General features: G+C 40.6%; 1 protein-coding gene across 2 annotated transcripts in view; it reads left to right on the plus strand.

Moving 5' to 3' along the window:
• LOC138749915 (ATP-binding cassette sub-family A member 13-like) overlaps window positions 1-26,539 on the plus strand; it is a 288,645-nt gene that overhangs the window by 158,056 nt on the left and 104,050 nt on the right. For both annotated transcript variants that reach the window (XM_069911960.1, XM_069911968.1), the window contains exons 28-30: window positions 9,421-9,511; window positions 10,820-10,996; window positions 20,578-20,899. In XM_069911960.1, coding sequence (XP_069768061.1) covers window positions 9,421-9,511; window positions 10,820-10,996; window positions 20,578-20,899 — 590 coding nt within the window. The remainder of the gene's footprint in view (window positions 1-9,420; window positions 9,512-10,819; window positions 10,997-20,577; window positions 20,900-26,539) is intronic.

Below are 26,539 nucleotides of genomic sequence, written 5' to 3' on the forward strand. Positions count from 1 at the left end.
CTTGTTTGTACCATTTTGTTAATTTATCTAGTGCTATCCTCAGTTTCCCCCCTTTCCATAAGAATTTCCTTATTATTCTCTTTAGTTCATTGAAGAATTTCTCTGTTAAGAGAATTGGTCACGATTGAAATAGGTATTGTATCCTTGGGAAGATATTTATTTTAATGCAATTTACCCTCCCTATCAGTGTTAGTGGCAATTCTTTCCAATGTTCTAAGTCATCCTATAATTTCTTCATTAATGGCTGATAATTTAATTTGTATAGATGGCCTAAATTATTATCTAATCTAATACCTAGGTATCGGATTGCTTGTGTTTGCCATTTAAATGGTGATTATTTTTTAAACTCTGTGTAATCCACATTATGCATTGGCATCGCTTCACTTTTATTTGCGTTCATCTTGTACCCCGATATTTCTCCTTCAATTTCTTATGTAGTTCTTTTATTGATATTTCTGGTTCTGTTAAGTATACTATGATGTCATCTGCAAATAAACTGATTTTATATTCCTTCTCCTTTATTTTTATCCCTTTTATTTTCTGTTCTTATCATTTCTGCCAATGGTTCTATTGCTAAAGCAAACAGTGAGAGAGATAGTGGACATCCCTGCCTAGTTGACCTACTTAATTTAAATTGGTTCAATATATATCCATTTACTGTCACCTTCGCCAATGGTCCCTTATATGAAGCTTTAATCCAATTAATATATTTTTCTGGTAGGTTGAACCTCTGTAATACTTTGCATAAATAATTCCATTCTACCCTGTCAAAGGCTTTCTCTATGTCTAAAGCAACAGCCACTGTTGGTATCTTATTTCCTTGTAATGCGTGGATTACATTAATGAACTTACAGACATTGTCCGTTGTTTGTCTTTTCTTAATAAATCCAGTTTGATCTTGTTTTACTATTTTTGGTACACAGTCGGCCAATCTGTTTGCTAATAGTTTTGCTATTATCTTATAATCTGAATTAAGTAGAGATATTGGTCTATATGATGTTGGTGTTAGTGGATCTTTCCCTGTCTTTGGTATTACTGTAATTATTGCTGTTTTACATGAATCTGGCAAGTTTTGTGTTTCTTCTATCTGGTTCATTACTTCCAGGAGAGGAGGAATTAATAACTCTTTAAATGTTTTATAGAATTCTATTGGGAGTCCATCCTTTCCAGGCATTTTATTGTTCGATAGCTTTTTTAATATATTCTATATTTCCTCTATTTCAAATGTTTTGGCTCCTCTTCTTGCAATATCGGTAGTCCAATTTTAGCTAAAACTCATCTAATTTGTCTTCTGTCCCTTCGTTCTCAGTTTGGTATAATTGTTCATAGAATTCCTTAAAATTTTCATTGATCTCTGTTGGGTTATATGTAATTTGTTTGTCCTTTTTCCTTGATGCCAATACAGTTCTTTTAGCTTGTTCTGTTTTAAATTGCCAGGCTAGTATTTTGTGTGTTTTTTCTCCTAGCTCGTAATACTTCTGCTTTATTTTCATTATGTTTTTCACCACCTTATACGTTTGTAATGTTTCGTATTTTATTTTTTTGTCCGCCAATTCTCTTTTTGTTGTATCTTCCCTTGTTGCTAGTTCTTTTTCTGTACTTACTATTTCCCTTTCCAGCTGTTCTATTTCCCGATTGTAGTCCTTTTTCATCTTAGATACATAACTTATTATCTGCCCACTAATGAAGGCTTTCATTGCATCCCATAATATAAATTTGTCTTTCACTGGTTCCGTATTTATTTCAAAGTACATTTTAATTTGGCGTTCAATAAATTCTCCATCTATATGTTCTTGGTGGGATGTCCTCCAGTTCTATTGGTAATAACAGGGGTGAATGATCAGATAACAATCTAGCTTTATATTCCATTTTCCTAACTCTCCCTTGGATATGGGCTGACAACAGGAACAGGTCAATCCTTGAGTATGTTTTATGTCTACTCGAATAATATGAGTATTCCTTCTCCTTTGGGTGTTGCCTCCTGCATATATCCAAAATTTGCATTTCCTGCATTGATTTAACCATAAATTTGGCTACTTTGTTCTTTTTGGTAGTCTTTTGTCCAGTTTTATCCACCTTTGGGTCCAAATTAAGGTTAAAATCACCTCCTATCAATATATTCCCCTGCAAATCTATAATCTTCAAAAATATCTTGCATAAACATTTGATCCTCTTCATTAGGTGCATATATATTGATGAAATTCCAGATTTCTGAATATATCTGACACTTTATCATTACATACCTCCCTGCTGGATCTATTATTTCCTCCTCTATTTTGATTGGTACATTTTTATTGATTAATATAGCTACACCTCTAGCTTTTGAATTATATGATGCTGTCATTATGTGCCCTACCCATTCTCTCCTCAATTTATTATGTTCCAGTTCAGTTAGATACATTTCCTGCATGAATGCTATATCTATTTTTTTTCAGTAAATTTAATAGCCTCTTCCTTTTGATTTGGTTATGTATTCCATTAATATTTATAGTCATATAGTTCAACATGGCCATCTCATACTCTGTTTACACCTCATTTCTGCTTCCTCACCACCACCTTTCCCCTTTTCCCCATTTTCATCTCTGTTTTCCTTTTTTGAACTCAATGTATGACAACACTTCTAAAACATAAAATACTTCAACCATTCCCACATCTAAAATTCCCTTAACCCCAAGTTTTTCCCCCCCTCTCGAGTCACCCCTTATCCCTTGCCGGGCAACCACAACACCCCTCTCCATTTGGATTGCGAACCCGTTCGTAAATGTCAACTGATTTCGCAGTAACTGTTCTCTCCCACCCAACCCCCTCCAGAAAAGACTTTTATCTTCACATTATAACAAAGCTCACCCTCTTTTCTTCTCTTTTTTCCCCTCCTTTACCCTCCCCTCTCCCTTATTTCCCTTTTCTTTCCCTTCTTTAGTTCCTACTTATACATTATTTTTACATCTTTATATGTACTTTGTCGTCATTCTTCATTCTTGTTACATATTTTCATCTCTCTTTCTGTCCTGCAGGTGTTCTGCAAATTCTCGTGCTTTCTCCGAATCTGAGAACAGTGTGTTTTACTCCCCCGGGATAACTATTTTAAGCACAGCTGGATATCTTAACATAAATTTATAGCCTTTTTTCCATAGGATCGATTGTGCTGTGTTAAACTCCTTCCTCTTCTTTAAGAGTTCAAAACTTAAGTCTGGGTTAAAAAAAAAAAAAATTTGACCCTTTGTCTTCTCTAATTTTATTCCTTGCCTTTTCCAATATATTTTCTCTTGTCGTGTATCTCAGAAATTCTACTGAAACGGAACTTGGTTTTTGTTGTGTCTGTGTTTTCGGGGCTAGTGTTCTGTGTGCCCTTTCTATTTCCATTCCTTCTTGTATTTCTGGCATTCCCAGGACTTTTGGGATCCATTCTTTTATAAATTCTTTCATATCTTTGCTGCCTTCATCTTCCTTTAGGCCCACTATCTTTATATTGTTTCGCCTACTATAGTTTTCCATTATATCCATCTTCTGAGCTAACAACTCGTGTGACTCTAACTTTTTTGTCACTTTCATCCAATTTTCTTCTTAAGCCATTCACTTCCATTTCTACTGCCATTTCTCGTTCTTCCACATTTTCTAATCTTTTCCCTATTTCTGTTATGACCAGCTCTATTCTACTCACTTTTTCTTCTGTACTTTTCATTTTTCTTTTCATTTCACTAAATTCTAATGTCAACCATTCTTTAAATGCTTTCATTTGTTCTTGAAATAAATTTTTATCTATGTACTGTCCATCTATTTTACCTTCTATTCCTCTGTGCAGAGCTTAGTGTTCTTCTTCTTCTGTGTCTGCTCTTGGGGTTGTGTCTTCTATTTCTCTTCCTTGTATGTGTATCTCTTTTGACTTTCTTGTTGAGCTGCTTGCCTCAGTTTGTTGGGTGTTTTTTTTCATGGCTTCTTGGTTTTGGTCCTCTTCTTCTGGGCTAGTTATCTGTTGGACTTCCTGTTGCTGTTTTTCTTTCTTATCACTCCTTTTCCCGTTGCTTTCCTTTTCTTCCAGCTGAGAGCCCTGCTGTCGGGCATCTCTCAGCTGGTCTCTCAGCTGATTCTTCACGCATGCGCAGTTACGCACTTCTGTTTGGCTCAGTGAGGCATTTTTGCAGTCCCGCAGTCGGGAAGTCGTGACCCTGCGGGGTCTCCACTAACCTTGGGGAGCGGGCTCCTCTGTTCACGGCAGGTCCCTGCCTCTTCATGCAGGTAAGGCCTTCACCTTTCTCTTCCGGCGTCTTTTCTTCTTTTGTTCCCGTTGTTTTTGTTTTTTCTTTCTTAGGTGCCATTTTCTTTCTTTTCTCCACATTTTTATCTTTTATTTGTTGTGTTTTGTGTTTCTTGAGCTTTGAGTTTTCTTCACTTTATTTCTTATTTTCTGGAGAGGGCTGGTATTCTCCTACCAGCCACTACTCCATCACGTGACTCCTCAAATTAGAAATTCTTGACACTCTCCACTACCGAGCCCTTGATAAGGACTGGGTTGTGTTCCTCTGACTTCCTCCTGAAGTCCACAATCATCTCCTTGGTTTTGCTGACATTGAGGACAAGGTTGTTGTTACATCATTCAACTAGCTGATCTATCTCTCACCTGTATGCTTCCTCATTGCCATTTTTGGTTCTGCTGACAACTGTGGAGTCATTGGCAAACATAGATAGTATTGGAAATGTGCCTGGTCATGGGGTGCGCCTGTGTTGAATCAGTGAGGAGGAGACATTGTTTCCAATTCGTACTGTCCGTGATCTTTTGAGAAAGTCAAAGATCCAGTTGCAGAGGGGTACAGAGATCTAGTGTTTGTAGCTTCTTGACCAGCATTGAGGGAATAATGGTATTGAAGGCCGAGCTGTCATCGATGAAGAGCAACTGTATGTAAGAATTGCCGTTTTCAAGATTATCCATTGTCTATTTAAAAAAAGGGGAAATATTTGTTTGAATATTAAATTCATATTTCATGATCTTGTAACTTACTTTGAGTAATAGTTTTGAAATGATTTTGTTTTCTTAATGTAGTCACAATTTCAATTTAGTCAGTTCAGCCCTTTATCATACTTCAGTATATCAAATGTCATACAATAGGCAGACGCAACATTACACTCCATAGGTAAAACCCTATAAGAGTAAAAATGAATAACCAATTAATCATTCTTGGTGTTGAATATCAAACTAGGAAGAGAAATTTATTCTTGGTCTTGGTCTAGTGAACCAAATGCAAGATGAATGTTAACTGTTGAGAGAGTCTTCTTCCCAAGTACTTTAGGATATTTTTGAGCCACCAGAATAGCCGAACAGGACCTTAGCATGATGCTGACATATTTTCTGTTTGTTCAAACAAAAGCTCTTACTTAATCCTCACATTTTTATATATGTGTCGCATTATTGTGATGAAATAATCTTCTTATTATTTACAATAATGAATAACTTTCTTTTGATGTTTGATTTCTTGCATTTTGATAATTGTTACCAATATGGTTTGCTTCAACTACTTTTTAATATTTCCTCATAGTATATAGCAAACGACTTCAGCCTATTGGGTCTATGAAAACTCTCAAACAATCCCATCAGTCCCATTCCCCACTCATTAACCTACTCTCTCTTATATACACCTGAATTCCTCTGCCACGTGTTGTGGGATACAAGTTCAGAGAGTCCAAGAAGTGACGAGTCTGAACACGATTTAACTAGTGTGGATGGTTAAGGATCAAGGATCTTTATTTATTTGCAGGGAGAAGTTACAATGAAATCACACACAGTTCATTCGCATTGCTCACAGCTAAACAATCAATACTGTAGGCTGTACCTGTTTTATCCTTTCTGCCCATTCCTGTATCACCTGTTAGGAGAAGCAGCTGCAGCTCTTCATCCTTTGTGGTTTCTTCTTTAATCAGGTTTAGTTTGTTATTGGTGACCCTGACGAGGTGATGTATCTTGATTTCCATGTCTTTCATTTGGGGGAAAGATGTTACAAAGCATCAGTGAGCACCATTTCCTTCCCTGGCCGATATTTCAAGGCAAAGTCATAACATTGGAGGTGGAGGAGTAGCCTCTGTAATCTGGCTGGTGCCTTGCTTAGGTTCTTTTTCTGGATGTGTTCCAGTGGGCGATGATCACTTTCTACCATGAACTGTCTCCCATAGAGGAATTTGTGCAATTATTTGCATCCATATACGACTGCCAACAGCTCCCTTTCAATATTGGATATTGGGTCTCTGCTGTTGTCAGGGCTCTTGAGGCAAAGGCTATCGGTTTTCCTTCCTGCACCAATGTTACCCCAAGCCCTTTGATGGAAGCGTCTACTTGTAATGTGACAGTTTTATTTTCTGTCATAGTAGCTCAGTTCTACTTCTCTCCAGACTACTTCCTTAAGCTTGTCGAAATCTTGCTGATGCGATGGTGACCACTGAAATTCCACATCCTCTTTCAGCAAATCTCTGAGGTTGGCTGTGTGGTCTGACGTGTGGGGTGAAGGAACTCATATATTGGACCAGGCTGAGGAAGCTTATTAGTTCCTTTATGTCCTTTGGGTGGTCCATTTCACAATGGCTGTTACCTTCTCTGGGCTTGACCTGACCCCTTCAGGTGTGTACACCATTCTGAAGAACTGGCACTTAATAATGCATTTGTCTGTACTCAGTTTGATGCTGCCCCCTCTTGTTCCCTCCATGGCCTCATGTAGATGGAGATTGTGGGTTTTGGCATCTCTGCCAAAGATCTGGATGTCATCTGTGATGCCGACAGCGCCATTGCATCCCCTGTAGGTCTCATTTATCTTTTGCTGGAAGATGTCTTGGCTCACCTTTAGGTCAAAAGGTAGGCGCAGGAACTTGTGCCGGCCAAATGGAGTGTTGAAAGTTGTTAGCAGTGTTGATTCTTCAACCAGCTTCACATTCCAATACCCATTCTTGGCATCTGGCTTACTTAAGCTTTTGGATCCCACTAGCTCAGAAATGATGTCTTCCAGCATTGGTATTGGATAGTGCCCTCTTTTGATTGCTTGGTTTAGGTCTTTGGGGTCCAGACATATTCTTAGGAGGCCATTCGGTTTTTCTTTTACTACTATAGAATTTACCCAGTTAGTTGGCTCTACTACTTTTGCTATTACTCGTTTTTCTTCCAGCTCCTGCTTTAGCTTTTGTTTCAACTCTATTGGCACCTTCTGTGGAGCCTGGATTATTGGTTTGTATTTTGGGTCTATAGTAATGTGGTATTCAAAGTTCCCAAAGCACCCAACTATGTCATCAAAGCATTCAGGGTACATGTCCATGAGCTCAGTCTTACTTATGATCGGAGGGCGTTGCTCAAGTGGCATGTCGCTATTAATCCTCTTGGACATTTTCTTCTCCTTGATCTCATTGTTTACAGAGATTAGCTGTAATTTCTGACAACTATTCAGGCCTAGGATTGCTGGTCCATCGCCATTAACCACAAAGAAGGTGCATATGATGCTCTTTCCTTTATGTTTGCCTTTTATTTGGACTTTTCCTCATTGTTTAATCACGGGGCCAGCATAGGCTAGGACTGTGACATTTGTGGCTTCTAGTGTGCCTTCCTCTGGGTACCCATTCTTTATGTACTCGGGGAACATCTGGCGATACAGTCTAAGCGGGAGGACGTTGCTTTGTGATCCTGCATCCAACGTTATTTTTGAGTTGAATATCATTGGTTTGTTTCTAATCTTTCTTTTTACTTGGATCGTGGTGTGTAATTCATTTTTTTCTCCCTTCCCTTTTTTGGACATCTCATGGAGGAGTATTGTTTCGATGCGGAGTGTCAGTGAGTTGGAGTCACTGCTGTAATTTCCCTCAACATGGTGTTCTTTACTTCTGTATTCTTGGTTTCTTTCTCTTTTTGTGTCAGACCTACACATCTTTTCCCAGAGATTGACCTTCCCACAGGTCCTGCCCTTCAAACCATACACAGGGCACTTTTTGCGGTCATCAAAGGGGTGTATTCTGCCACACTTCCTGCAGTTCTCGGATGCCTGCAACTTTCTCTGCGTGCGCTTTATGGTATCGACCCTTCTATCTCTGTGCTGTGCGTTGGCCTGCACGGAGATGGATTACATTTGCCTCCTAATGGCCTCAAAGGCCCTAGCTGCGTCTGCAGCATCTGTTAGTTTCAAGCTGTCTTTTCCTATGAGAGCTTCCTGCACTTCAGGATGAGTGCTTCCCCAAATTAGTTGGTCTACTGTTCTCTCCTCTATTTCTTTGAACTTGCATTTTGATGCAATGTTCTTTTGCCTTGTGAGGACATTATCTACTGACTCATCAGGCTCTTGTTTTAATCCTTGGAACTCATATCGCTTTATTCTATGGTTGGATTTCGGTTCCAGATGAGAGGAAAATTTTTCTAATATCCTTTCTGGGTTATTTTCTTCCTCTTCAGCCTGCTCCCAGCTATTAAACAGGTCTAGTCCTCGCTCCCCCATCCAAAGAAGGATGTAACTAACCTTTTCCTCTGGTGTGATTCCTTGAGGAGACTTTTGAATGCCAGGTTGCACTTCTGCTTGAACTTTTTAAAAGCCTCTATGATGTCGTCGGCTTCCCAGTCCATGACTGGGTGTAATGTTACTGCTGCTGCGGCCATTTTCTTCTCCAGCTCAAGTCATCAGGTAATGGTGTTTTTTCTTTGTTTCCTTCTCTTCGTGTTTATTTTGGTTTATAGGGATTTTTTTTTTCTAAATGGTATGGGTTTCTGTCAATCCCACCATGTTATGTCCTTGGTTGTACCATCGGAGGTCTTAATAAACACTTAGAAAAGCTTATCAGTTTAGAAGTACACACCTTTACTTACATCTCAGGTTACTGGTCAGATATTAATACACTGGTGCACTGAGCATGCTCACCACTCAAGTGTGATGTGGCTCTTACACTCTTGCAGAGTTCATGCTCCAGCATAAAATAGTCCCAAGTTTCCTCTGTATATAACACTACCAACTAACACATCTTTGGAATGTGGAAAGAAAACAAATCACTCATTCTGTCATGGGAAGAACACACAAGGTCTGCATAACAAAAAGGGTCAGGACTGAAACCATGTCACTGAAGCTTATAGCAGCAGCACTGTCTGCTATTTTAATTTTTTAAAATTAGACATACAGCACGGTAACAGGCCATTTCAGCCCATGACTCCATGCCACCCAATTTTATACCTAATTCACCTACATGCTCAGTCTATTTTGAATGGTGGGAGGAAACCGGAGCCCCCGGGGAAAACCCACACAGACACAGGGAGACAGTACCAACTCCTTACAGACAGCATGGGATTGGAACCCAGATCCCGATCACTGGCGCTGTAAAGGCGTTGCTACATCCGCTACGCTAACTGTGCTGCCCTGTCAATGTGCCCGTTCTGGTTTATTTTGTTCTCATTAATGCATTCTTATTTTGTTTTAGGAGGCTTTACAAAGCAATTTTGTGCAAAATTTCATTGAGAGCCAAGTGAACACTGATGTTGACCAACTTTTGGAAACATTAAAGGATTATGGTATGGTTCTGATTTTGATTCTGCTTGTGTTCTTGTACCAAAACTCAAGGGTGAATTTTATTTTTTGGATTTTCCACTTCTAAGGAGAATGAAATTTATTGCTGGGATGTTTACATAGCTTTCTATTGGACCTAACTTTTGGGCTTCTAAACTTTTAGTCACTGAGAGGACTCAATGCAAATAATGGTGTTGTTTGATTGGGTATCCATTAGCAGGCTGCTGAGTGGAGGGAAATGAAGCAAGAAGTTAAAAATGGCATGCTGTGTGGATTGTGGGGACATTTAAAGGGGGTTGAAGTATATATTAAGGCCAATGTGGAATTCTTCCATAAATGGGACAGAACATGCATGACAGAGCAGGAAGGTGAGGTGGTGTATTCCTTCTACTGTTTAGGTAGGATTTCTGTATGTTCCTGATGCAAGGCCTCTGAATTCTCAAAATCAACCTGATACTCCTTCTCCATTTTGAATAGACAGAGATTTCCAGGTGTCACAGCAGATGTTATGTTTCTTCAAGGTGGTTTTGAACACCATCTTGAATCTTTTCCTCTGTTTGCTTGGTCACCTGTTCCAGTATCAGAGCTTAAAATAGAGTGTTTGCATCATGAGTTGGGATATAAATGACGTGTCCTGCCCAACATAGTCATGTACATATAACTGGAAGCTTGGTTTTGGAAGTTAACCTTGGAGAGGACACTAATTTTTTTTTATTATCCTCTCAGTAAATTTAAAAGCATTTTAATACACAATCCTGGCAATATTTTTGAGTGCCTGTGTGTGTCTAATGTCCAAGTTTCAGAAGCAAATAAGATGCATGGGCCACTGCTGTTCATTAGACCACAAGGTAGGGCCAAGACTAAAGGTCTTCATCTTCAATTCACTTAAAAAATTCAATTTTTAAATGCATCTTAATTGAAGTAGATGTGCATGAGACAAGCTAATGAAGACGGTGAAGTGGACCAGAATGTTTTTGGCTTGATGTCACTTTTTAGATGAGTTAATTTGTATTGTAATGCATACAGTTAGCAAGGAAGAGCAAAATCTGAGTTACAGAGCTTATTACAATTCAACAAGAAAATATGTGTATTGAAAATATGTGTCTTGGTATAAATTGATGCCAGAATCAAGTTCAGCCTTAGCTGTGCAAAGTAAATACAATGCCAATACTTTCCAGGTTCACATATTCATATGAGGCTTCTCAGAGCTGCACTGAAGGTCTGCTACACTGTAAGAATCAGTGTTTGCAGTGGAGAAAGGCATGATATTCTATTGATATCATATTTAAGCATAAAATCTTTATATTTTTTAGAAAATGTGAAGGAACTTTCTGCAAACGACACAGCTATAGAGCAAATCACTGTTCTCGCACAGTTGATGGATAATATCTCATCCTGTGTATTAATTGATCGCTTTAAACCAATGGAATCAGAAGAAGACTTGGAAAAAAAAGTGCATGAACTACTGAAAGATAACATCTTCCTAGCTAGTAAGTAGATTGTTATTGTGTATTTTTCTTCCAGAGAAAGTAGGGGGAAATAGATATGAAAGCCTTAGGATTTTATCTGATTCTATTTATTTTTAAAGTGGATTCAATTAAGAGAAATCATTTTCTAATTGATTGCATTCCTCCTCTGTTGATTCCTTATGATTACAATTAAATTTGGTAGTTGAACCTCTAATGTGGAATTGTAACATGTGAATGCATTACTCGAAAAGTTTTACTTTACTATTTTAATAGAGTATCAAATACTGTAACAGGTCGATATTAGCAGACAGGGGAAGAATTTGACCTCTAATTTTGTTGCTGCCTGCAGACCCCTTTCACGTAGTGTCTCTTCTTGCCGCAGTTTGTTCAGACTGCATTGTAGGCAGGGCAGTGGTGCTTCTGCTACCTGTAGAAGTAGCACTTTGGGTGCTCGGCAGTGAGAGTGTAGGAGAGGTCAAGACGCATTTGCGAGGCGACGGCCTGGAATCCTATATTCCAAAATATGGTGGCGCCTGCATCTCCCATAGAGCAGCCACGTTGCCAGAGAAGAAGGAGTCTACATTGCTGATGGCTACTTCTAGCACTTGGCTAGGTCGACAGTTCTCTGCAGATTCAGATCACTCTGTTTCTCCAACAGTCTCTGGCGAATATAGTCTGATTGGACGCCTGCTACACAGGCATCCCGGATGAGTTCGTTAGTATAAATCTCTGCTGTGACATCCCTGCAGCCATAGCCTTGCCTGAGTTTATGCAGACCTTGAATATACTCATCGATCGGCTTCCAGGGTTGCTGTTTCTGCGTGGCCAGAAGGTGCCTCGCATAGACCTCGTTCATCCCAGCCAGGTACTGACCTTTCAGCTTTTCAAAGGCTGCTGTGAATGTTGTGCAGCTCCTGAGTATCAGGTACACACGATAGCCAACTCATGAGAATAGCAGATGCAATTTGTCGTCTTCAGATTGAACGACCTCGGTAGATGCCAGAAGGAAGTAATCGAAGCAGTGTCGCCAGAGCTCAAACTTGGCCGAAGTTTCAGGTGCTTGTGGATCAATTTTAAGTTTGTCCAGCCTTAGCAACTGGTCCATCGCGAGGAAAAAACAATTAATTACAATTGATGCACCATCAATAAGCCAAAACGATAGGCTTTTAATTGCTTAAAACTGTATGTACACTCATGTTGCTTGGCCTGAGACCAGAGCTCATACCGAGGGAGGGGAGGGGTCAAGGTGTAACAGCCTTTATTAGGGGGTTCCTAGGGGAGGAGCTACTGGTACAGTCAGCATAGAGGCGGCCCAGACATACAGAGATAGAAACCAATCGTAATACAGTGGTATCACCACACCATGCAAGAACACAACAGATAGGAGCTAAAGTAGGCCATCTGGTCATTTTTAGCCTGCTTCAGCATTTATCAAGACCTTGGCTGTTTTTTTTACTAATTACCATTTTCTTCCACTATCCCCATTGCTCTGCATTCCTTTAATATTTGGAAATCTATCAATTTTAATCCACTAAACATCTGAGCTTCTGCATTCCCTCTTGGATAGAAAATTTCAAAGATTCAGCACTCTCTTTGCCTCAATCCTAAACATCCTAGCTCATATTGTGAGATTGTGATCGCTGATTCCAGACACCTCAGCTGGGAGAAAAATCTTCCCTGCATCCATCCTGTCAAGCCCTGTAAGAATTTAGTGTTTTAATGACATCTCATACAAATTGTCATTGCCACAACTCTGAGTGTCAAGTCAAGAATCAAATCTGTGCACCATATTCAGGTTCAGTCCTACCAAGGTCTGATACAATTGCTATACAATGTTCTTACTCCTGTAATCAAATTCTCTTATAATAGAGGTTAACAAAGCATTTGGCTTCTTCATTGCTGTGTACAATATTACAGCTACTATATAATGACCCTACCAATATCTTTTGCCCTTTGCTATTTCATAGCTTGACCCAACCTTATTTTAGTTTGATATCATGATCTACTGGGTAAAGACCATACAACTGCATTGATCTCTTTCCTTATTCTCCTCCCTTTTTTTCTTAGTAGGTTGAGCAGCAACTCCGAAGCAGAGTTACTTTTGGTTGGAGACCTACATGGATCATCTTTTGCCTCCATAGATTTTGTTTGAACTATTGGGTTCTTTCAGCAGTTTACTTTTTGTTCCAGATTCCAGCATCTTGTGTCTCTACCTCCTTTTCCTTTTTGGCATTCCTTCCTAAAAACACATCACTGCTCCAGTACAGTAGCACAGCCTTTTGACAGCTGAGGGAAAAAGCATTCAAAAATTAAGATGTCAAATTTAGCACCAAGTCACGGTCTACTTGATAGCAGTATTGTACTGCTGCTGAGAAATTTCTGTCAAGATTTTTGTGACCTTTGTGAGATTTCTACTTCCTGGTCACAGCAAACAAATAAGAGGGTTGTGCTGTGCTCTCTCTCCTTTCTCCACTAATTACCACTTGCCTTTGGGACTATGCTCCTCCCCCCTTGTGTTTTCATTTGGATGCATGCTGACATTTTTCCGTACCTTGATGAAGGGCTCAAGCCTGAACCATTGGTTACTGAATGTATTTTTACCTTTGCTATATAAAGGACATGGATTGACCTGCTGAGTTTCTCCAGCTTTATGTTTTTACTTCAACCATGGTGTTTGCAGATTTTCATGTTTTACTACCAGAAAATAACACTGCATATGAACTCGCTTCAAGTTTTCTTTATGATGATATGATCCATTTCTTCTGCATAAGTTTTGCAACAATTGGACAGACAGTTCTTGGCCCTACATGTTGGACCACCTATAGTTCTTGTGACAAAGTGGCTTTCTGTGTGACTCTAATGTGTATGCTTACACTATTCAACTTCAACACTATTTAACTCAATCAAGAACAAAGGGTATGACAAACTAAATAGTAATCTGGGCACCATAAAAAATATTTTCTTGCAGCATCAACAAGGAATCAAATTTTTTGGAGCTGCAGGAAAATGTTCCAGGGCAAGAATGGTTCAAACAGGGCCAAAAGGTTTTCAGAAACAGCTTTGTAGGCCGAAGTTAGCAAATAAAATGTGGACCACAAGAAGTCTTAAATTAATCAAAACAGCTTTCCTGAGATCCAGTTACAGCTATTGGGGAGAAGCTTGAAGAAACATTAGAGTAGATGAGGTTGCACTTAAATCGAGCAGTAATGACATACTGTAAAAAACAGACTTTGAAAGTTCCTATAAATTAAAGATAATTAAATCCCTGTGTGAGGCAAATATTCCTTCAGGACATAAAAACTGCTCATATTCTAAAGTGATTATAACAATGAAGAATGGGTTCTGGTAGATCATGATGTCGGATGGAGGGAATTTTAGTGGTGATGATGGATAGGATCAATAACATAGTGGTTATAATAGTCAATGTGCTTGACAGAAATGAGTTATCTCATTACTGTAATAGATGATTTTATATTTCTAGCAATAAGATGTATTTTAGCAGCTCAATCTGTAATTGGCGTATCTTGTTGCTAAACTGAGATCACGAAGCTATAGTTATTGATAACATGTAAATGTTCACATTTTCAACAAAACACTATTGAAGTAGTTGTTTCTAGATTCATAAAATATTCAAACCCAAGAACCAGTAGCTTCTAAGTGTTTCAAAAAAATGAAATGTTCATCTTAAAGATATTCAGTTACTAAATATTAACATTTTTATAGCATAGTGTTGAATTAATAGCATGTTATAAAAAAACTTCATTTTGGAACATATTGATATTTTTATTCCAGTGTGAAATTATTTTGCATAGATAGTATAATGTATAAAACGATGCTAGTTTTACTGTGAAATATATACTTTGATTATAAATAATATCTGCTCCTATAATTAAACATGTTTATTAAACACTTAAGTTTTAATTTCCGAGCTGCAGAAAAGGGGTTATATAAAAAAAATGAAACATGTATTTAGTTTTATCATTTGAATAATTTTGTGGATTATTCAGCAATCGTTTGGAATGTTACTTCACTTGATCAATCTGTGCCAAGACTGAAAAACTCCAATCAAGGTACCATACAAGAGCTCCCAATTAGAAATGAGATGCTGTGTTGCCCCATTTCTTAGCATCCACAAAAGCATTGCTAAACATTAATACATTTCCAAAACTGACAAGAAAAATAAGGATAATACAGCTGTGATCTCTAGGCTAATAATTTGCATTAACTTAGTATTCTTGTTTTTAAATGCATTAAAATAAACCTTTAAAACGGGTCACAGTGGAAAAATGCAACACATTTGCAAATCTCACTGGAACAAAAAAAAAATTAAAAATAATTGTTTTAAATTGATGCAAAAACATGGGATGGGAGAGAACAGAGAATATTTGTGAAAGAATGGAGACCTGTGGGTGACAGTTGTTTTGGGGTCAGGTAAAAGAGGGTGCTAAATCCCATTAATTTTGTCTGAACTGTCTGGAGGAGTAGTGAATAGATGATGATTAATGAAGGCAGGAGAGAGAAAAATATGGTGGAACTGTGAGTCACAAGACATAGTAGTTGCTGGATATTTGAAATACAGTAAGAGAATTCTGAAATTACCCAGTAGAACAGTGTAGCGTGAATAAAAGCTCTCACAACTGGAAGGAGAACATATGCTTTTATTAGCTTATAACTGAGGGTAGGGTCATACTGTGGTCTTCAGAAGGGCCAGGTTTAGGCAGGAAACCAGTGTTATATATAGATAGATGGGGTGGAGCCAGCCATCAGTATAACACACCACCAGTGAATCTCAGTTCACTGCATTCAATCCTTCCTGCAGAATTTACAGTCTGTGGATGAAGACTGAAAACATTGATTCAAAAAAATATGCAGTTATTTACAAATTTAAGTTGTCTGGAGATGCTGGTGGAGTGCCTAAGCATGGGAGGGCCTTGGGCCTCCCGGTCCCCTTATGAGGGAGGAGTGGTGGGCGGGATCTCTAGCTCTACAGTGGAGGGGGATGCACTTTCCTCCTGAACCAGATTCCGAGGCCCTGACTGGGAGCGCCGGGAATGAGCTCTGCAGCTTGTAGGGCACTTGAGGCAATGGACCCTCTGTTCTGGTGGGTGCCAGGTCCCTGTTGGAGCCAGTGTTCTCCCTGCCATCTGGGTACTCCACATAGGCATATGTGGGATTGGAGTGGAGCAGTTTCACCCTCTCCACCAGGGCATCACGTGCTTCATGAAAAGGACTGGACCAGGAGCGGTGAGCCAGGTTGGGAGTGGAGTTCCTGATGCTGATCTTCTCTCAAAATTGAATAGAAGCGCATGAGGAGCAGCTTTGGATGCTGTACATAGTAGCGACCAGATGGAATGGAGCGCCATAGGAAGAACTTCCTGCCAACGCGAGTCTGGAAGGCCTCTTGACTTGAGGGCCAGTTTGACAGCTTTTCAAACTGTGGCATTTTCCTTTTCAACATGCCCGTTCCCCTAGGGGTAGTTCTGCTGGACGTGATGCCCCTTGCCAGTAGGTACTGTTGTAGCTCTTCACTCACAAGATGAGCCCCAGTTGCTATGTATATAGCTGGGATACCTGAACAGGGTGAAAATGGCCTTTATGACTAATGAAGTGGACGTGGATTGGTGAACGGGAAGCTGGAATATTCATCAATGATAGAGAGGAAGAAAATATTCCTGTTTGTGGAGTGGAGTTGCCCCTTAAAAATCAATACAGCCATTCAAAGGGCCTGGATGACTTGATCAGGTGCACCTTTGTGGGGCAGTAGAAGTGTAGCTTGTACTCTGTGCAGACCTGAGAAGACCTGGTCATTTCCCTGACATCTTCCATGGTGTAGGGCAGATCGCGCGCCTTGACAAAATGAGCTATGCAGGTAACCCCTGGATGGCAGAGCTCATTATGTCATGACCACAGTTGACCAATGTGGGCAGGGGCACAGCTTCCTCTGGATAAAGCACCTGGAGGGTCATTAAGGGCTCCTGGCTGATAGGTGATGTCATAATAGTAGGTGGAGAGCTCAACCATCCATCTGACAATATTATCATTTTTGATTTTATCTCTCGATATTATTAAACATAAATGCAACTGAGCGCTAGTCAGTGAGGAGTGTAAATTTCCTACCAGCCAGGTAGTGCTTCACGGCTTCTACAATGGCTTTTGAGCCTCCTTTGTCCAAACAGAAATGCAATTGGCCTTCCTGCCTGGTTGAGGGTAGCAGCCAGGGCCACATCTGAAGTGTCACTTTCCACCTGAAAAGGTACATTCTCGTCCACCGCTTGCATGACAGTTTTGGAGGTAGTTAAAAGCTGTTTAGGCTTCAGGCAAGAGGGAAAAAGAAGTGGCTTTTAAGAGATCAGTGTATTTTGAGGGATCTACTGGGCATAATATGAGAAAAATCCCAGGCATTTCCTCAAAGCCTTTGTGGTCTTGGGAACAGGGAGCTCTAACAGGGGGAACATCCTATCAGGATTGGGACCAATAATGCCATTGTCCACCACATAGCCAAGGATAGCCATATGTTTAGTCCTGAACTCACACTTGTCAGAGTTATGAGTGAGGTTCAGGCATTCACTGCCTGGAGAAAACTCTGAAGGTTGGCTCATGGTCCTCCAGGGTATGGCCACAGATGGTTACGTTATTGAGGTAGGGAAAGGTAGCTTTTAACCCATTCTCATCCACCATTCTGTCCATTGCCTCTGGAAGATAGAAACCTCATTAGTGATACCGAAAGGGACCCTCTGGAATTGACCATTAGCCTCAAATGCCATATATGGATGGTCCTCAGAACAGATTGGCAGCTGGTGATAAGCAGCTTTCAGGTCGATAGTCGAATAGACCCGATACTGCACAATATCATTCATCATGTCTGCAATTTGGGGGTGGGTTGGGGGTAAGAGTTGAGGAATTTATACAGATTAATAGTTTGGCTTTAGTCAATTACTAGCCTGGACTAGTTTTCCCCATTTACCACCACGACTTGCGCTCTCCATTGGCCTGGTGCTAGGTTCGATGATACCTTCAGTGAGTAGGCATTGTGTCTCAGACTTTTTGATGTCTCGATCTGCTCTGCTGTAGTGGTGGGGGTTGATATTCAATGTGGAGAGGCTGCAAGTGGGTTCTAATTTTAGAAGCCCTTTGTTGAGAACCATTACAAGGGGCGGGGACAAGAATACTCCAAGGTCTTGCTTTTAAGGTGACACAGCAAGTCCAGACCCAACAGTACCAGAGCACACAATTCATCAAATACATACAGGCGTATTTAACGAAATTCCCCCACCCCAACGATAAATGTACTGTACAATATTGTTGAATTCGCATAGAATGTGAATGAGATGCAAGGAATATGTGATAATTGGAAGGATACATCTTTAGGTTGTGCTCTTGACCAGTCCATGAGTCTTTGAGGTTTTCAGTAGAGCCTATGTCAATTAGCAATTTAGTGAAATGTCCGTTTACCTTCACAGTCAAGTTGCTAAGGTAGTGAAGCCTGTCCAGATCTAGAACCATCAAGGGTGAGACGCCATACTCATCACTCGAGTGGCCCCCACTGTCCTGGGTTGCCCTGCATGGGTAAGATGGCATCAATTTCATAGCGCAGAAAGTTGCCACCCTCCTTCCTCCTCTGACGAAGATGGTGCCAAGTTTGAATTTGAGTTGCGGGCAAGATGGCCACCGAGGCTTTTTGCACCATTTTCTTGCAGCCACCCTCCTTCAGCATGTGGTGCAGCAAGTGGGTTCAGGTGAATTCGGGGCCAATGGCTTAGGGTTGGAATTGGATTCAGGAGCAGTGCAGGTCATGGACTTCCCCAGGCTTCCCCTCATGGGGCAAACCCTCGCCCAATGTCCTTTCTTGCCACAGCTGGAGCAAACTGAGTCGGACAATGAGATTGGGGGTGCTGGCTCTTGCCACAGAAAAAGCACTCTCTAGCACAGGAGTGCTCCCTAGTACGCAAAGCGATGGCCATTAGGGCTCTAGTGTCCTTCATCAATTACTTTTTACCTGATAAAACAATTGTACTTAGAATCTTACGGTCAGTGCAGGAGCATCTCTGCATATTTGTGCAGTTAGGCTTAGAACATAGAACATTAGGGTAGCAGGAGCAACAGGTCTTTGGAAGGGGTCACCTGGGTGAGCAAGCTCACTAGCTTCAATGTCGTCATTCTCAAGCTTGGCCTGTTCCATTGATTTGGCCAGCTCAACATAGCAAGCCAGGTCCCTCTTACCCGACTTGAGCTGCCTCATGTATCTTGAGCAGATCCCTGCGACTAAAGTGTCCCGGATCTGTTCTTCCTCATGAACATGGCCCATAGCCACTTCGTACTTGCACTTCTTGGCAAACATCCACAGATCCAACAGGTAATCATCGATGGTCTCTCCTGGGCATTGGCGACCTAGAGCAAGTTGGTGCCTCGCTAGGACCTAGTTTTGCAACTTCAATACAGAGTCTTCAAAGCCTCGATGGCAGTGTCATATGTACTGCAGTCCCTGAAACTAGTGCAGACCTCCTGAGTTCATTGGTGTGGAAGATGTCTCTGGTCATGTTCAGGTAGGCCTGAAAGCAGTCTAGTCAGTACGTGAACTCCTCAGCCGCATCGGGGAACAGAGGGGCTATCAGTAGCATACCTGGCTTGAGTAGCACTTTCATCTTCTAGGGAATAAGCTAATAAAATTGTAGTGTGAATAAAAGCTCTCATGACTGGAGGGAGAACATATGCTTTTATTAGCTTATAACTGAGGGTAGGGTCTTGCAGTAGTCTTCAGAAGGGCTCAGGGTTTAGGCAGGAAACCAAGGTTATATATGGGTAGATTGGGGCGGAGCTAGCTATCAGTATAACACCACCAGTAAATCTCAGTTCACTGCACACAGCTAGTAAAAACAAAACTGCTGGAGGAAATTATCAGGTCTCGCAGCATCAGGCAGCACAGTTGGCGTAACGGTTACCACAATGTATTAATAGTGCCAATAACTGTTGGGAAAGAGCAGAGAGGCAATTATAGGATGGGCTTCTCCTACTTAAGCAGCTGATGAAAGGATTTGGTGAGTCAAGAGGGATGAACTGTTCTTTGGGTCTTGTCTCTAGTGCCCTTCATCAATTACTGTTCACCTGATAAAACAATTGTACTTAGAATTTTACGGTCAGTGCAGGAGCATCTCTGCATATTTGTGCAGTTAGACTTAGAACTTGGAACATTACAGAATAGTACAGGCCCTTCAGCCTATGATGTTTGCTGACTATATAAACTTTTTCTACAACAAATCTAATTTTTCCCCACTTCACACCCATAACCCTTTATTTTTATGCCAGGCAAGGTCCTTCCTCGGTCACAGGCTTACCTGGAAAAAAAACACATCACAAAGAGGATAGTAGAAGTACCCCTTCTTGAGAACTGATGGTAAAAACTAAAAGGAAAATAAAATCTATCATGCTTGTATTCCTGTGATTTAAAGCTATGATATATAGTATTAAAATGTTCCATTCTAGAACTGTACAAAACTGAAAATAGTAATTATTCAAAATAAACTTCAAATTGCAAAGGTATATACTATTTTCTGATGACTGATGGATCCTCTTGCTAAGGATGTTTTGATTTACTGTCATTCCAGGTATTTTGTTTGACACTAATGACGTTAATGAGAGCAACACTTCGAGAAGCAATCAACTGTTGTCCTCCCCACTTCCTCCCCAAATGAAGTACACTATTCGAACCAACATTCTGCACAGCATGCCAACAGATGAGCTGGGAAATCCCACATGGGTATCTCAGCCCAGAACATTGCCCACAGACACCAGTCGCTACAACCTTATCTTTATTCCACTACAAGATATGATTGAACGAGCAATCATTGAAATACAAACTGGTCAAAATGCTTTTGATCCTGCAATACAAGTGACAGCAATGCCATATCCCTGCCATAGGAATGATCAGTAAGTTGACTAATATAGTCATAATATTTACTATCCTTATTTGATATTTGTGCAGTATGCATGTATATTAACAGACCAGTATGTTGCCTGGTTGTTCACAACTTCTCTATGTTATCTAATTTTGTAAGAATATGTAATCTAGAAAGTATACAGAAGGGCTTGAAAAAAAACAAGCATGTTCCATAGCAGGCATAGAAAGGAAAAGGCAGTTGATGGTTTAGGCTGAGCCCTTCTTCAGGAGGGCTGAAAATCAGGTAGACACCTGAATTAAAAGGTGGGGGGGGGGGGGGAGGAGAACAGAGAGGAGCATAAAGCTAACAGGCAAGATAATGGGGGATACATGCAGGAGATAGAAGAGAAAGGTGGTGATAGGACAGGGTGGAGGCCAAGAAATAGTGCCATTTATAAGTTCTCGAATAGAGTCATTTAGAACATTTCTTTTTGATGCACTCTAAGTATTGAAGATTTTTTTTAATATCTAAAGTTGAAAAAGTTGAAAGCACTAAGAAAATAATAACCAGAGAAGAAAACAGATAAAATTAATTATTGAAAATAGTTTATATTTAAAGGTGCAATAATGTGACATTGGTTGTTCAAATTGTTTTGCTTTGTTTTGTGGATTTCTGTGACAGGCCAAAAGTTTCATTTGATAGAGTCCCACCACCTTAATTCTGACTTCTGCCTTGTCTAATTAAATGTCAGTCTAAATGCTTCACAGACTGGAAATGCTTCATACTGGATTCCGCCACCTCCTCTGGCAGTGCACTCCAGAAATCAACTCCTCTCTCGTGAGGAAAAGTTGTATTACATACAGCACTCAAAAAGAAATGTGCAAAGCAGAGGAACATCATTCAAGATTCAATTTAGTATCATAGTAATAAAGCAGTGTCATATTACATCAAATTTCCTTTTTCCTGCTTCAAGGCAGACAAATTTGCCACTGGCAGGAATTGCATAAGCGCCACACTGCTTCTGCACAGAGTCCAGTCCAAACCATTGGCAACCCGAGCTCCAGTTCTGAACCTCTGACAGTCAGGAATGCTTCAGTGCCCCCGGCACCTCCCCACATCCAATTCCTTCTCAGACAATGGGGGGGCTGGTGATCTTCCTGCCCTCTGGTGCCCTTCTCCAGTCCTACACTTCCCTGGCATCAGCAGCCCCTTGTGCCTGCTGCCAATTAATAGGCACAGCCATCTTTGGCACAGAGCCGCAGTTACAGGATTTCAAATAAAATCACCATAGGTTCCCTCAACTGGGCAGCTGAACCCCGAGGGAGTGCTGCATCTCCACTCACTCTCTACCTGCAGGTACGTAGGATTGCCACTACAGCTATTGGGAAGTCAAGATATACAGTCTCAGTTAGATCTGTTGTCAGAATTCATTCTTGACCTCCAGTATGGTCTGTGTGAAGTTTACATGTTCTCCCTGTAACATGGAAGTTTCCTCCAGGTACTCCAGTGTACATTTTGATAGGATTATTGGCCACATAAATTACATCTGGTCTGTAGATTAGTGGTGGAAGCTGGGGTGGGAGAATTGTCTTTGCATCCTCCCTATATCCTGTTATATCTAATGAAAGCCTTCTATGCCACCCACAACACCTTCAACCTTTACCTTCTGTAAACTTACTGACCTACTTCTCCATTACTTCATTGAAGTCATTCAGAAAATCACAGCAGGGGTCCCAAAACCAATGCCTCCAAAACATGAGTAGTCACTGACCTTCAGGCTGGGGAGGTAGAGGGAAGGAGACTAGGGATAAGGTGATCTATTATCACCTTCTGAGAGCAGGTAATTTCCAAATCAACACAGCCAAGTTTCCATCGATATCATGCCTCAACATTCTGGATGAGCCTACCAATAGGGAACCTTGTCAAAATCCATATGCACTATATTCACCAGTCTACTTTCAATTTATTTTGTCACCTCTTCAAAACTGTAAAGTAAGCTCATGAGTCCTTCACAAAGCCACAAAAATCATCCCAAATAAGACCATGCCTCTCCAAAACCTCATCCAAGAATAGTCTCCAACATTTTCGCCACCTTGGAAGCAAGGAAAATACCAAGATTCTCCCTATTATCTTTCTTCAACAAGGAAATTACACTTGCTATCCTGATACTACTCCTGTGGCCAGGGATAATGCAAAACAATTATTAGCATCTCAGTAATCTCTTTCCTCACTTCCCATAGTCAGCTGGGTACATCCTGATGGCTCCAGGGACTGGGCATTTTTCAGAAGCTCCATCACTAGCCCTTTCCTAACCTTGACATGCTGCAGCTCATTAGCCTGTTCCACACTGACTTTACATTTCCCAAGGTCCCTATTCCGGAAGCCAAGTAGTCATTAAAGACCTCTCCTACCTCCAATCATATGTTCCCCATTTTATTCCTGACCAGTCCTACACTTACTCTAATCATCCTCCTAATTTTCACGTAGAATGCCTTGGGTTTTTTCTTAATCTAATTTGTCAAGGCCTTCTAGCTCTCCCAAGTCCATTTGTAAATTCCTTTCTGCTACCTTTTAATTCTCAAGTACTCTTCCAGACATTTGCTTCCAAAACCTTGTGTTTGCATCCTTCCTCATATTGAAACATGGTTCCACTTGTTGTTAACCATGGTTACTTTACTATCCTTTCCCTGCCTCAGTGGGAGAAACCTATCCAGAATCTTATGCAACATCCTCCACATTTCTGCTGTGCATTTCCAAGAGCATCTGCCTCTAATTTATACTGCCTCATTCCTGCTTAATACTTCCCTTCTCTCTACCCCCACCTCCATATTGTCTGCTCCTATACTTGTCCATAGCAATGTCAAGGTCAGGCCAAGTGGCCTATTATCTGACTAGGTTCATTGCCCAGTACTACGTCCAGTATGGCCTTTCCTCTTGTCAGTCAATTCACATACAAAGTCAGGAATTCTGCCCCATCCAATCCTTTTGCACAAAGGAGGTTCCAATCAGTATTAGGGAAATTGAAGTCACCCATGACAACAACCCTGTTGTTTTGGCTCCTTTCCAAAATCTGCCTACTAATCTGCTCCTCAATGGACCATTGGCCATTTGAAGGGCCTACATTCCCAAGAGTAATTTCTCCTTCCCATTTTTTATTTCTACCCACAATGAATCAGTTGACAATCCCTCCACAACATACTTCTTTCTGCAGCCATGATATTATCCTTTTAGCAATACTAGTTTTCCCCCATCTCTTTTGAAATAACTGAAAACCAGAACATCTTTGCCACAGCCACATTGCAATTCCATGTATTGATCCAATGTCCAAATCATTACCCGTTACTTTTTGTATTAAGGTGATCACAATTCAGCCTATCCATCTGACTGCATTTATACAGCAACCATTGCCTATCCTTCTTCAGTCTCATTTCACATAGCACTTACCTTTCCACAAACTGTTCCATTATCTGAACTAACATCATGGTTTCAATCCCCCTGCCTTCCAAGATTAAACCCTCTGTTACAGTTCTAGCAAAACCACCCACCAAAATATCAGTATTTCATGTTCAAGTACAACCCTCTTTTCCTAGAAGAGAACCCAAAGTTCCAGAAATCTGAACCCCTGCTCCAACTCTTCATCCATATATCCATATTCCACATCTTCCCAACTCCCTATATTCATTCTTCAGGACCTCATCTTTTTCTTGTTTCTGTCAAGATATTCAATGTATACCTAACTTCTGTCTGCTCATCTTCACATGAATGCCATAGGCTTTATCAGAGACATCTCCAACCCTGGCACCCAGGAGACAACATACTATCCAAGAGTCTCATTCACTTCCATCAAATCTTCTATCTGTTCCCCAACCAATGAATTCCCTATCACTATCCCCCTCTCCTCCCTTCCCTCCTGAACCACAGATCTAGAATCACTGATTGAGATATTGCTTGTGAGGATCATTCCCCCCCCCCCCCCCCACAACAGTATCCACAGCAGTATATATTTTGAGGGGAATGGCCACAAGGCTACCCTGTACTGACTGCCTATTCACTTTCCCTCTCCTAATGGTCACCCAGTTACCTCATAGGTATGAGTGTCTATTTGCAACTCTTCTCTATCAACTCCTCAGCCTCCCAAATGATTCAGAGTTCATCTAGTACCCAAACATCATAAGGAGTTGCAGCCAGATGCACCTCTTGCAGTTCAAGTTATTAGGGATACTGGAGGTCTCCTTGAATTCCCAAATCCTGCAAAATGAGCACATTACTGTTCTAACCACAAGGTAAAGAAATAAACCCAACATGACCTCACTTTAGTGTCCACTCACCACAGCATCTCAAACCAAAGCTTCAACACTTTACTCAGCACTTCCTTTCAACCCAGCTGAATCCAAAATCCATATCTGTGCCTTCTCATTGAGGCTTTTGTCCTGAGGAACTGCTATCATTTCCAATACCTGGGCTACTTACTGAACCAAAGCCTGCCTCACTGCTTTACTCCAAAATATATTCTCTGTTTGACCATACCTTCCTTTTATTGGTTACTGGTAATTAGTTAATTAGCCTCTCACTAATTAACCAATAATCAGCTGACTCACCCCTTCTAAATTCCTAAAGTGAAGCTCACAGGCACATGATACTTGTCTCTTTTTTTATAGGTACTGCTTTGAACATTTTGACATACACTGCCACATAATTTTGAAGTATCCATGCTGAATACCTTTTTTCAGTATTGCTTCAATTTTCTGATCCCGTCTTTGCCCATCAACATTGGTTGATTAGTACAATTAGCTACTGCCATTAGTAATACTATTTGCCAATGACAGTGCCTTGTTTATTTTGTCTGATCCAAGATGTTCATTGTTTTTGAGTTTACTGTATGACATCATCAATACTGGGCTAATCTGACTTGCATATGTACCATGCATTATGTTGATGCAGTGACCGTTTAATCATATTTCTCTTTTATTTTCCACCTTTGCAGCTGCTGGTCTGAATCCAATATAAATCTAAATCTCTCTTTGCAGTTTTTTTTTGCTTTAGAAGCACCCCCCCCCCCCCCCCCCCCACTCCCGGGTTAAGATATTATAGCACTGGTGTTGCTTTGGGCTTAGACTCAGATACTGAAGACATCTGGTGCTTTTTCTGACCATCTGAACATCTGGTGCTTTCTTTTCTTTGATGTAAGGGTGGTGGACAACCTTTTGCTACCCCTCTAGTGACAATTCAATCAGCCTCACCTGCATACTTTGGATTGTTTTGGTGTTGTAGCCTTCACTGCCATTCATCAGCATTATTTCCATAAGTATTGTTTGTAAGATCAGATTTCATTATATTTCAGTGCTAATTTAGTTTAATAGCCACCCCTCTCTCTTACACTCTTTAAATTGATTACAGTACCAAAGCTAACATGATCTATTTTGTTGAATTTATCATGAGCTTAGTCACTCCAGTGGCTCCACCATACCTATTCACCCTCACGCTTCTATGTCATAACCATCCAAGATCCAAACTACTTATACAAAAGCCCCTCAAACTACATGGCTCCTCCATCTGCAGAGTTTTGGCCAGTATTCTTTCCTTTGACTAATAATCATGTAGGGCTTGTTGTCACTATGCTCAAAAGTTGTCATTGTATCAGGCTGCCTTTCCTTTCCTAAAGCAAGGTCAGTAATTGTACAGATTTGAT

Source organism: Narcine bancroftii, chromosome 1, assembly GCF_036971445.1.
Source record: "Narcine bancroftii isolate sNarBan1 chromosome 1, sNarBan1.hap1, whole genome shotgun sequence".
Lineage (NCBI taxonomy): Eukaryota > Metazoa > Chordata > Chondrichthyes > Torpediniformes > Narcinidae > Narcine > Narcine bancroftii.